Source organism: Gossypium arboreum, chromosome 3 (assembly GCF_025698485.1).
Source record: "Gossypium arboreum isolate Shixiya-1 chromosome 3, ASM2569848v2, whole genome shotgun sequence".
NCBI lineage: Eukaryota > Viridiplantae > Streptophyta > Magnoliopsida > Malvales > Malvaceae > Gossypium > Gossypium arboreum.
In genome coordinates, this window is record NC_069072.1 from 71,253,468 (window position 1) to 71,267,284 (window position 13,817).

The window sequence follows — 13,817 nt, forward strand, 5'->3', positions numbered from 1 at the left end:
CATGGTAGCTTGGCTACATATGTGGCACTTATGTGCAAACTTTCCATGTATCCGAATTATATTCGATGTGTTCAACGGGTAAAGTTCTACTCAAATGGAGGAATACTCAAGATGAAAGGGACGTATTGGTAAGTGTTGTGAAATGGATACTTTGAACAGGTATGTACTTAACCCTCGGGTTGAAAACTCGATATAACAACAATATGGTAAGATGATAAATGAAAAGGTGATATGAATGTCTTGGTGATGATTATGCAAATGATGTTTTATGTTTGCTTATATGGTTATGTTACTTGCTATTTGCATGTGAGCTTACTAAGCATTTATGCTTACTCCTCCTTTTCATTCCTTGTAGTGTTGACAAGCCAGCTCGAAATCGGAAACGGTCGGAGGCACGCCACACTATCCGTATACCATCTTGGCATAATGGCTTGTATATTTTGAGTATGGCATGTATAGCATTATAATCATTTTATATGTATGGTCTTATGATATGGTTATTGAGTGGTATGGAAATAGAAATGCTTGGTAATGATTAGCCATTGGAATGGCTAATCATGATCATATTTGGTATTATGTATGTCAAATTGCTAGCTAATCCATGGAAACCATGAAATAGGTAAAATTTACCATAAAATAGATTCAGACAGCAGCAGTGACGTGAGTTTGAAAAATCACTAAAAATAGTAGAAATGGAATTAAATAATGAATAAGTTATGGAATCGAAGCTTGATGAGTCTATTTTCATATGGAATAAGCGAAACAGGTATATGAGCTATATTTTATGAGATGTTTAAATTTTTGTGAAACAGGGCCAGAGCGATTTCTGGATCCCCTGTTCTGACTTTGGAAATTCACCATAAATTTTAAAAATATAATTAGAAGTCACACTTTATATGTACAGATTCCTTATTGAGTCTAGTTTTATTAGAGACAAACGGCATAGTCATTGAAGGTCTGTATAGGGAGATATCTGATTCGTAATACACAGAGGTCAGAGTAGTTGAACCCTGAAACAGGGGAGACTTTAACTAATAAACTGTACTAATTGGCCCAACCAAAAATTCTAGAAAAAAATTAGTAGATATATATATGAGTCTAGTTTCATGAAAAATTTACGGAATTGGATTTTGAGTTTCGCAACTCGAGATATGATTTTTAAAGCGACTGTGATGCAGTTAGCCAGCTTGTCTGGAAATTTTAAAATGAATTGTATGAGCTGTTTAATTAATGAATTAAGTCCGTTAACACCTCGTGTTCGACTCGAAACGGTCTCGGTGCGGGTGTTACATTTAGTGGTATCAGAGCAGGTTTAGTCGGTTCTCGGACTAACCTAGCATGTGTAAAAGTTTAGCTATACATGCCAGCGATGCGTGATAGTGTGATGTCTTCCGACGCGTATAAGTACCGTCTTATTTAGACAGGTACTCTCCAACCGAGCTGCGCCAACCATGTTCAATGTTAAGTAAAGGTATTTGAGTAAAATTATGATTATGATAAGTCTCGGTTCAGAAAAGTATGAATAAAGGTTTATGATACATATGTGATAATATGTGAGATGAAAGTTCATGTTGTGATAAATATTCATATTTGCTTAATGCTCATATGATGTAGTGTATGTGGCTTACTTGATAAGATGAACGGAATAAATAGAAAGTAGTAGAGGTATGAATAAAGGTCATAATATTATGATACTGAATGAAAATGTCCTTGTCTTGATTGGATGTCGAATGTTGATGAATGTTAATGGTATATAATTTTTATGAGGTAAAGGATTATAATGAAATGAACTTATCTATGTTAAATTGTTGGACTGAATTATATGATTGTAATGATATGTACATGATGATGCACGAAATGAAAGTTGTGATTGTGATGCAAATATCTATGTTTGTTTGGCCTTATATAATGTCATGAGCATGAATTAATTTAATTAATTGAATGGATAAGTAAAGTGTCTAGAAAACATAGAATGTATGCATAAGTATATTGTCTAAATGGGACAATAGGAAAATTGGTGTAAGCCAACATGAATGAATGACATGATTATGATGATGTTACTATGATGATGGAAGTTGTGTCATATGTGTATGTATAAGAAAGTCGAGTCGAGGTCCTACAACCCTCCCCTTACCAAAGTGGTACTTATAATGGAATTTCATGAGATTTGTATTGAATAAGTTTTCGGTTGAGAACCCAAAGAGTTCAAATGATAGAATAATTATAAGTATGATCCGAGATTGAAAATGAGCTGATAAGTAAAGTCGAGCAGAAAGTATCGGATTGACGTAAAATTATTGGAGTTATGCCTTGTCCTAGTTAGAAAAGGAATTCTCCTTGGTAAATCGAATTACTCAAGTGCAAGGTCGAGAAAAGTGTAAATCAAATTTATTCAGAATTGGCCTTTTTAGTGAATGGTTTAATATAAAATTTGTGACGGCAGAACTAGTTGGGGAAATGATATTTCAAATGTGAATTATCCGAGTGTGATGATTATGACCGAACAGATTTAGCGATCTCTTTTGAGATGTTCTATGTGTTCACCCGTTCTCGAAATATTTCTATGGCTATTGATCTTCGAAGAAATTCTTGTTATATGGGAATGTCTTCTAATTCGTGTTGGATGAAAGCATTGGTAGTCCTGATTGGTTTATAATTTATATTGCTTTATTTTATCGGGTATTCTATTTCATTTCAATCGATAAGAATTGATGAGAGAATTCATATGATATTATGATTCTTTCTTCTACTTGATGCTTCATCGATATATATGTATGGGAAGATATATTGATCTTGTTATATTTGATTTCATGGGATTAAATGATGTTTTCTTTTGGACTTTCTTTCTTTGAAGAATTATCGGGTATTCTCGTATTTTCTCTATGAATTTGGTTTTCGATTCTCGGCATAGTATCGTATCTTGGGTTTCTTTATCCTGTATCTCTTTATTCGGATTTCTTTATTCGGGTTTCTCTATCTTGGATTTCTTTATTCGGTTTTCTTGTTATCTTTGTTCTATAATTTGTCAATTACGACTCATGTTCAAGTAACGTTCTTCATTCGTGATAATCATGTCAAATATGACTATACTTCTAATTTGATCTTGGTAATGTGGTGATTTTAGTATTGGGATTTTTCTAATTTCTATGTAAGGATTTGACATCAAGTAAAGGCATAGGTGATAAAAGCGCGAGTTTTAGTCGGTATGGTAAATTATTTATTTGAAAGATTTCATGTGACAATTATGTCGGATTATTTTTCCCAAGTCTGATAATAGAATTTCATTTTATACTTATAAAAGAGTAAATAGTTTGAACGAGAAGTGTATATTTATTAGAAAGAGTTGAATATTAGTTTAAGTCACTACGAATGATAAGGTTTCCATCTTGTGAAAGCTAAAAAGTTTATTACATGTTGACAGAGTTCGGATAGATGAGAATATTGGTAACTGAAGCGTCTGAACTAGACTAGTCTACATTGAGCAAAGACTTCTTGACTTTCAGTAATGTATTGTTGTATGAATTGTGATGTGTTTCAAGACAGTGAGGTAATGTGATAGTTTAGAGCATCCGATGTTACATAAAATCGGAGTTGTTAAAGGGGTTAAAGCCAAGCATTGGGATCTATCAAAATTATCCTTGTCAATGTTGATATTGGGATGGAAATGAGAAGGATTATTCTTGAGGCCATATCAGAATTATTTCTATGGCGGAAAGAGGAAAATGTGATGTATCCTATTGTTAAATGTTTGGCGAGATCTATAAATCACATATGTATTGAATGAATTCCTACTCATCAGATTCATGGAATTTTAGGTCTCTTTGATTGTTGGATTTCTTGGAATTCCGGTCTCCATTAAATCAAGTTGAGATCCGGGTTTTATGTCATGATATCATGGGAAATTAAGAAGGGTTGAAAATTTAAGAACAGTTGAGAGTTGAGACTGTAAGCTTTTAGATCATATGAGAAATTGAAGAGATGTATTGGAGGTACAGTCTAAGTGCAAGTTCTTCGGCACCAAATATGAGATTAAAAGTGAAGACCACTTTTCGGTAAGATTTTGAGGGACGAAAATCCTCGAAGGGGGAGAGTTGTAATATCCTGATTTTGGGCCTAGTCGGAATAGTGGTTTCGTGACCACAAAATCCGAGATAGAAATAATTATTTTATGATTATTTTAAGGTCTATGATATGATTGCATGATTGTGTGAAAATTTCGTGAAGAAATTTTATGCATAAAGTGCTTAATTTGAAATTTGGGACTAAATTGAATAAATTGCAAAACTTGTGTTCTAGAAGTATTTTGCATAAAATTGAATTAGATTATTAATTAGAGGTCCTTAAAGAGTAATTTTACCAATTTCTAAGTCTATGGACAAAAATTAGGACATGGAAGGAATTTTTGGAAAGTTTAGTAGTAAGGGCATTTTGGTCATTTAGGGTAAAATGAATTAAAATACAAAATTAAAGCCAATTTTGCTCATCTTCAACCCCATGGCCGAATATAGCAAGGAGAAACCATGGCTAGGGTTTTCAAGCTTCCAAGCTCGATTGTAAGTCCGTTCTAGCCTTGTTTTTAATGATTTTTACGTTTTAGAGTCCCTAGCTCGATTTAGCTTATGCTAGCAATAATTTAACCTAGGGTTTATATTTGGAAAAATACCCATAGGTGAAATTTGTGTATTTTGGTGTTTTATGATAGAATGTGAGGTTTTAAATTATGTTAGACAACTTGTGCTACTCGGTTTTAAGTGAAAACGAGCAAAAGGGCTTAATCGTAAAAATACCTAATAGTCATAAGTACATGTTAGAGTGAGAATTTGATGTTGCTATAGAAGGAAAAATGATCAGCATGCCATAAAACATAAGAAAATAGGCTGAATTTTAATTTACGAGCTTTGGGGCAAAAGTGTAAATATGCAAAAGTTTAGGGCAAAATTGTAATTTTTCCAAAATATGATTTTGGGTCAATTTGAATAATGTGAGTCTTAATTAGACTATATTTTAAATGATACAGCAAGGAAAACTGAAATTGGGCTAAAATGGGGAAAATACCAAGTTGTGGACGAAATGGTAAAATAGCCATTTTCGCATACGAGGTAAGTTCATATGTAAATGTTGGTAACATAGTTATTATTTTAAATGTTTTAATGTTTTTAAATGATATGATAATTATTATGAAATATTATACTTGTGATAATTGTTTGATAATATGTAATTATGTGAATTACTTGATGAGTATGAACTATCACCGAAGTATCGATTTCGATATTCCGTGGAAGACGGCAAAGATGTGAGATCGAGGAAAAAAGCCTGTTTAAACCTTAGGAATAGATTAGGATACAAGTGACATGTCACTAGGATGGTTGAGCATCCGAACTCGTTGAGTTGAGTCCGAGTTCACTTATGGATGCGAATGTCCGAACTCGTTGAGTTGAGTCCGAGTTAGTGAGATGTAACTAGGCATCCGAACTCGTTGAGTTGAGTCTGAGTTCACTTATGGGCGGGTTACCTGGTAGCTTGGCTACATATGTGGCACTTATGTGCAAACTTTCCATGTATCCGAATTATATTCCGATGTGTTCAACGGGTAAAGTTCTACTCAAATGGAGGAATACTCAAGATGAAAGGGACGTATTGGTAAGTGTTGTGAAATGGATACTTTGAACAGGTATGTACTTAACCCTCGGGTTGAAAACTCGATATAACAACAATATGGTAAGATGATAAATGAAAAGGTGATATGAATGTCTTGGTGATGATTATGCAAATGATGTTTTATGTTTGCTTATATGGTTATGTTACTTGCTATTTGCATGTGAGCTTACTAAGCATTTATGCTTACTCCTCCTTTTCATTCCTTGTAGTGTTGACAAGCCAGCTCGAAATCGGAAGCGGTCGGAGGCACGCCACACTATCCGTATACCATCTTGGCATAATGGCTTGTATATTTTGAGTATGGCATGTATAGCATTATAATCATTTTATATGTATGGTCTTATGATATGGTTATTGAGTGGTATGGAAATAGAAATGCTTGGTAATGATTAGCCATTGGAATGGCTAATCATGATCATATTTGGTATTATGTATGTCAAATTGCTAGCTAATCCATGGAAACCATGAAATAGGTAAAATTTACCATAAAATAGATTCAGACAGCAGCAGTGACGTGAGTTTGAAAAATCACTAAAAATAGTAGAAATGGAATTAAATAATGAATAAGTTATGGAATCGAAGCTTGATGAGTCTATTTTCATATGGAATAAGCGAAACAGGTATATGAGCTATATTTTATGAGATGTTTAAATTTTTGTGAAACAGGGCCAGAGCAATTTCTGGATCCCTGTTCTGACTTTGGAAATTCACCATAAATTTTAAAAAGATAATTAGAAGTCACGCTTTATATGTACAGATTCCTTATTGAGTCTAGTTTATTAGAGACAAACGGAATAGTCATTGAAGGTCTGTATAGGGAGATATCTGATTCGTAATACACAGAGGTCAGAGTAGTTGAACCCTGAAACAGGGAGACTTTAACTAATAAACTGTACTAATTGGCCCAACCAAAATTCTAGAAAAAATTAGTAGATATATATATGAGTCTAGTTTCAGGAAAAATTTACGAATTTGATTTCGAGTTTCGTAACTCGAGATACGATTTTTAAAGCGACTGTGATGCAGTTAGCCAGCTTGTCTAGAAATTTTAAAATGAATTGTATGAGCTGTTTAATTAATGAATTAAGTCCGTTAACACCTCGTGTTCGACTCCGGAAACGGTCTCGGGTACGGGGTGTTACAAAACACCTCCACAATTAAACTTGATAAATGACATACTAGTCTTTCAATCAATTTTCTCCTTTCTGATTTAGACTAAGGACATGTTTAGGTTCATCTACTAATATAAGCTGTCTTTTCATATTACGATTCGACACGTAATACCGCTTAGTATTAATTAAACATTAGATAACTAGTGAGCCAATATTTTCTTTCATTTTGCTTTCCATTCAAAAACCATTAAGGACAATATAAAAAATGTATTAATGTAATTAATGGACATTATTGTTAAATCAATTTGTTCAAAAAATACAAGTGTACATAGACTAAAAGACTAAACTTAAGGCACCAGATCCAACAATTGGTTCTGATCTTGATGAATGATAGTTTAAGCCTGAGGATAACCAAAAGGATAACGCTATTCCAATTACAATTAGGCTTGTAATTGCTAGTACAACTGTTGCTAAAAAACCTAGGTTGATCAAACATATTAATGTAAAGGTAAATTGCATTAAAAAAAATTACACTCCCTAAACAATAAGATAATTGTGCTCTGTGTTATGAAGCTGGCCTTCCTTTTCGTGGGACCTAATAAGCCTTTAGATTATTTTTTTTAAAGGGGGAGATATATGCAATACTAGTGAATCTAAGTCAAGGGGAAGAGTTTTGATTACCTGCTTTGATAATCTAAGGACTTTTGAATGTTTCTTTTTTGGTTGATCTATACTTAAGTTTGGATGGTTAGATATTTAATATACTTATGTTGTTTTGATACTATGTTTTTCTTTTATTAATGTTATAATCTTTGTTGCATTAATGACTAGTTTTATAGCTATTGGATAAGCTTTTAAGGGGAGCATCATTCTAAAGACTTTGCATGATTACCTTCTTTGATATGATTTTATTGTTTTTAGTAAAAAATGTCAAATGAAGGAGAATGCTAGTTCCATTTGATCTATCAGTTGCAAGCCATTTGATCTATCAGTTGCTAACTCACTTTGCAAATAGATGTCGTGCAAACTTGCCATGTATATTGACATATTTTTTTACTAAAAATTCTTGTCTTATTTATTACAACTCTTTAAAGATCAAGGTGGCAATTAACTGAATTGGATTATAATGAATATCAATTAAGAAAGGACATTATTTTAAGAGTCCTATGTGATTCACTTACCATGTTTAAAGATATCATGTTGTTATAAAAGTTCAAATTGTGGAGGTCTCTACTTATTTTATACATTGTAGAAGATAATTGGAGCACAATTTTAGGGTATATTTCGTTCACACTAGTTGAGGATTACAACTAAAAATGTGTATATATTGAAGACTCGTTTTATGTGTTTATGTATGAATCAGATAGAACGTTTGTACTATTCACTATAGGGAGTTTGTTTTTAGTGCAAAATACTTGTAAACAAACTATTTTGATGTTCAATTTGTAACTAAGCTTTTAAATGGAAAGTTTTAATGAGAGAGTTATCATAGTTGAAGTATAGGAGTGAAGTTACAACCTGGTAAGTAAGGGGAACTTAAATTCGAATTACTATCTAGGTAAAGCCTCGTAGACATAGGAAAATGTTCCTAAGTAGGTAAACAATTCTTGTGTGGGAAATTCTAGCATGAGCTCTACTAAAAAAAAGCTTATAAAATGCTTTTACCAAAATATCTAATTATTTACCAATATTTTTAATAATTTACCAATAGTGGTCTTACCAATATTTCTAACACTTTACCAATATTACTAATGATATATTGATAAATCTTTAAAAATATTGATAAATTGTTAGATATTTCAGTAAAAGCTTTTAGTAAGTTTTTTTTAGTGAAGCTCATGCTAGAAGTGTTCATGCTTGTGTCCATCTCTACTATTTTACTCTTTCAATTGTTTCTTTAATTTGCAACTTAACTTACAACTGACAAACAACTCAACACATACAAAATTTATATTTAAACCTTTCAAATTTGTTACAAAAAAGAAAGTTTAAATATGTTCCAAGCTCTTGTACTTTCATACAGTTGGAATTTAGTTCATCTACTGTTATTTCAAGAAATTTTGTACATTTATTTTTGGTATAAAAATGCAATTTGAATTGTTAGCACCGTTAAAATTGTTTATTAAATTCAGATTAATTAAAATGACTTCTTTTTGTTACAATATCACATTAGTAAATTTATTAGAAGAATTTAATTAAAATTAACAATTGAATTTGAATTTTGAAATACGAAAGTAGATAGACTAAATTTATGAAAATAAAAATAGAAGCTAAATCTGAATATGAAAAAAAGAAAAACAAGGAATTGAATATATTTTAACCAAAATAAAATAATCTCTCATTTTAATAATCTATAAAGGAAAAATAAAATCTAACGCCAACAGTTAAGAACGGGCTTGGAAGACAATTGGAAAGGGGTTGGGGGAGCTGAAGATCTTACGTGTAAATGGAGGGTGGCCGGCTTGTATTTTTAGTATTTTATATGTATTATATGTAATTAAAATATAAGCAAAAAATTTACCGAGTGAGATTAATTATGAGAGATTGTACCTTTGTGGGGATGTTTCTGAAATTTGGGCCATCTTTCTTTCTCTCTCTGCCAGTGGGATCAAGGTTCAACCATTTTCATTGGCTGTGTTTCTTACTTCCCTTTGAACCATTTTTTATCGAGTCCATAATACCTGAGGATGATGAGGGTTACCTTACCATGAAAGAGAGAAATGGATGAAAAAGCTGATACTACTATTTACTATTACTAAAGCTGAACTCATGTTTTATAGCCTTTAAACCCAAAGCTGATCAATATAATCATCAAACCCTAACAACAAAAAACCAATCCTCCCCTTCTCTCCTCTCCATGATCTCTTAGCTTTCTTTTCTTTTTTGTTTCCTTTTTCGTCTTCTTTTTAAATAAAGACTGTTCAACTTTGCAGAGTCAGAAAATTAAAAATATATATTGCCTTGGTATCTTTGGGGTTATATTAAACTAGTTAATCGCTCGCACCAAGAAGAGAGCTCTACTCATGTTGGCCAATAACTCTTGTTCCTCACTTCCTTCCTCGGAGCCATTTTCGTGCTTAGAGAATGGCACTACTAATATCAATAAGAGGAAAAGAAGACCCGCAGGAACACCAGGTACGTATCATATCATATTCATATATATATAATATATATCCAACATTAAATCCATATATATAATTGTTTTTTTCATGATTGCTTTTCTTTGGGTCGTAATTAGAATGAATATGCATATAATATACATGGGGTTGGGGTTTGGGTTTGTTATGTAGATCCAGATGCGGAAGTGGTTTCTTTGTCGCCTAAAACGCTGCTAGAATCGGACCGATACGTGTGTGAGATCTGCAATCAAGGATTCCAGAGAGACCAAAACCTACAGATGCACAGGAGGCGGCACAAGGTTCCATGGAAGCTGCTGAAGAGGGAAACACCAGTGGTGAGGAAGCGGGTCTTCGTTTGCCCCGAGCCCACTTGCCTACACCACGACCCTTGCCATGCTCTCGGCGATTTGGTTGGGATAAAGAAGCACTTCAGGAGGAAACACAGCAACCACAAGCAATGGGTCTGCGATAAATGTTCTAAGGCCTACGCCGTTCAATCTGATTACAAGGCTCATCTTAAAACCTGCGGCACCAGAGGCCATTCTTGTGATTGCGGCAGAGTTTTTTCAAGGTTTCTTTTTTTGGTTTTCCTTTTCACATACACACACATACCATAATTAAATATCTCCATTCCTTTTTTTGTCCTCAAAAAAAGTAATCAACAGTGTTTTAGATCTATACTAAAATTTTGCCGGTGTTTTTGCATCTTTTGGTGGTACATATTCTGAAGCAAAAGAAGACTATGATTACATGTTGAATTCTCTCTCAACCTGGTCCCTTTTCTCATGACTTGAGTTTTGATTTGGAAAGCAAAAAAGCAAACAAAGAAAGAAAGAAAAATACTGTATATACATCACTTTGTTTTTTGACTGATGGAACTTTAATCCACTACTTAAAAACTTGTTTATAGGCAGCTCAACACATTTCCCGAAGATCAGTTCCCGTTGGTGGTGTGATTGTTCGTTTCAAAACCCCATAACACATCTTTATTTCATGTGACTGTATATGTCCTGAATGATTTGCTTTCAGTTTATCTTGTTTTTTTTAGTACATAAATTCTCTCCTACTATTTTTCTATGCAATTCATAGATTTCAGTGTTATTTTCTTTATTATATCAATTAATATTATATTTATATGTAAATGTATTATTAAATAGTACTTGAAAGGGTTTGATGATCTCCTCTTTTTCCTTGTTTCTTCACCAATAAAGACATACACATACTACTAGATGAAGCTATTTGAATAAATCTGACTCATTTTTATAATTGAGTTTTCCTTTCTATGTTTATAGAGTTGAGAGTTTTATTGAACATCAAGATGCTTGCCATATGGGGCGTGTAATACGGCCAGAATCACAAGGGGTGCAGTTGGCTTGCTTGTCACGAACAGCTTCAAGCCCCAGTCCCTCCAATGATACTCATTTCAGTACAGCTCCTTGCCCTTGGCCTAATTTGGCGTTACCAAAGACAAAGGATGCTATGTTCTTGAGCCCTACAAAAGATCATAATTCCCCTAAAAATGCGCACTCCCACAATTTGGAGCTTCAACTCTTGACCACATCAAATCCCAGTGAGGTCTCAGTTTCCCCCAAAAAACATGATAACCATTCAACCCACTTACAACTCTCAATCGGCTCGTCTGATATTGGGGACAAAGTTGAATATTCAACAGTTACTTGTACACACAAGGATGCAAGCAACAAATCAGGTCATCATGAGAAACAAGCACCCCAGCCGTTAAAATTGGCAATGGAGGAGAAAACTTATGCTGAAGAGGCAAGACAGGAGGCGAAAAGGCAGATTGAAATAGCTGAGCAAGAGTTTGCAAAGGCAAAGAGAATCCGGCAACAAGCACAAGCTGAGTTAGAAAAGGCTCAAGCCTTAAAGGATCATGCAATAAAGCAAATAAACTCCACCATCCTTCAAATTACTTGTCAAGCTTGCCAGCACCAATTTCAAGCAAGAACACCACCCGAAGAGAACTCCCTTGTTGCGAGTTACATTTCATCAGCGGTAACAGAAGGTGAAATTGAAAACGACATTCAAACAAGTCTTACAAAGGCTACTAACACATAAACCCATCTAAACATATCGCACCTGTATTTCGTCAACTTATTTTTCTTTCTTTCATTCATATTCTATCTACTGATATACCAAAAATATAATATTGTTGTATTAATTTGATAAGGTTGGAGTTTGGTTAGTGGAGTGCTTTACCCTGGAATTTGTGTGATGTAATTTGTTCATTAATTTGATTACATTAATGGAAGTTATGTAGTGTTGGGTTTTGTTGGTAAAGTAGTTGCAGGGTAATAATAAAGGTGATTCACAAGCCTAACTGTTGTTCATTAGGTTTTTTGCTACTCTCAACTATTACATTGGTTGGATTTGGATTTTGTGATTGGACTACTATTTGAAGATCTCTGTAGGAGTCAGCAAATGGAGGTGGCCTGGCCTGGCCTTGCAAGGCATTGAAGAATACTACTGACGAATGTGTAATATACAACCTAAAAGCTTTGATAAAAATCAGAACAAAATAAAAGCATGAGAGAGAGAGAGAGGAATCTGATGGTCCTTTTCCAACGGCTGCATTCATTCTGAGACTGCAATGGTCATCTCAAATAAATGGTAAATTCAAAAGCCACCATGTTTTTCAGTGCCACGGTTGTATTGGTTAATGACAGACTCAGTCGTCCCTCTCAACGCATCCAAACACGCGGACACAAACAAACTCCATTGATTATCTCTCTCTCTCTCTCTCTCGGGGCCATAGGGGTGGGGGGCAGTGGGTTGTTCAGAACAAGAGTACCATCTTTCCATTTAGGAAGAGACCACCCATTGCTTTTCAGGTCAGTCGGAAGATGATAATAATAATAATAAATAATTACTCAGGGTCCTATCGCTGTTATCTTATCTTTTTCACCATTTCAACCCCAAAAACAAAGCCGAACCGCATGGCTAAATAAAGCTGAAACCCTTTTCGATTATCTTACACTAGTAAGTAGCATTGTCTTTCTTCTCTTCTGACTCGCAATTATTTCTCTTTTGGCTTTTGCTGCAAAACAAATACTACTAATTTATTAGTAGTATACACGGCAGAGTTTGTTTAGTAGGAAGTTAATAGATGATCACCCAGAATTTAGCTTTAAAGCGTTGGCATTGCATGCGTAAGAGGCACAGCTTCATCAGTTTTCATACTGTATTTTGCGGAGGCAGGTAGGGACGGGTGTCTCCATCGGAATTTACTAGTACTTTTCTGCGTCGTAACCTTGTAGACACCATACCTTGTTTCTGCTCCTTACTCCATTTAATATCGACTTGGCCCAACTTGGAACTTCTTTGGAGCCACTCCATAAATTTTGAAACCAGCCGAAGCCTTGATCCAGGGGCCAGATCCAAGACCCAATTATAGTCTGAAAATATTTAGTTGTTTTTTGGGGCCGGAGACGAGTATTTTTTCTTTTTTCTTTTATATTACATGTTTAGGGTTACTCGTTGACATTTTTAATAATGTCATTTTCAAATTTTAAACTTGAGTCTTTCTAAGAATAATGTCATTTTCAAATTTCAAACTTGAGTTTTTCTAAGAATGTAATCTGTCTTACTATTGCCCAACACTTGTTAGTACTGTAAATGAGTATTACAATTAAGCTGTTAAATTTTTTATAAGTGATGAAAGTTTTTTCATTTTAAGAGTTTTGTAATAAAGGGATTTGAGTTGGTATTACAAGATAATTAGAGACAAATTCACGTAAGAAAATGTTTAGATTTTTCGAAAAAGGAAACAACATTTTTTAAATATTTTGATATAAAATCTATAAAAATAATTTAAACTAAAATAAATATCAAATAACATCAACATATAAGGTCAGTTAAACCTAAGATATTAAGATTTCTAGAGCTTCAATCTTAGCATTTCAACCTAAGT

The 13,817-nt window shown here is 33.7% G+C and overlaps 1 protein-coding gene across 1 annotated transcript; it reads left to right on the forward strand.

Moving 5' to 3' along the window:
• The first annotated feature begins 9,295 nt into the window (after positions 1 to 9,295).
• Positions 9,296 to 12,227, forward strand: LOC108475468 (zinc finger protein SHOOT GRAVITROPISM 5-like). The gene is made up of 3 exons (XM_017777436.2): positions 9,296 to 9,905; positions 10,061 to 10,460; positions 11,182 to 12,227. The coding sequence occupies exons 1-3, from the start codon at positions 9,794 to 9,796 to the stop codon at positions 11,963 to 11,965; spliced, it is 1,296 nt and encodes a 431-aa protein (XP_017632925.1). The 5' UTR covers positions 9,296 to 9,793; the 3' UTR covers positions 11,966 to 12,227.
• Positions 12,228 to 13,817: the final 1,590 nt, after the last annotated feature.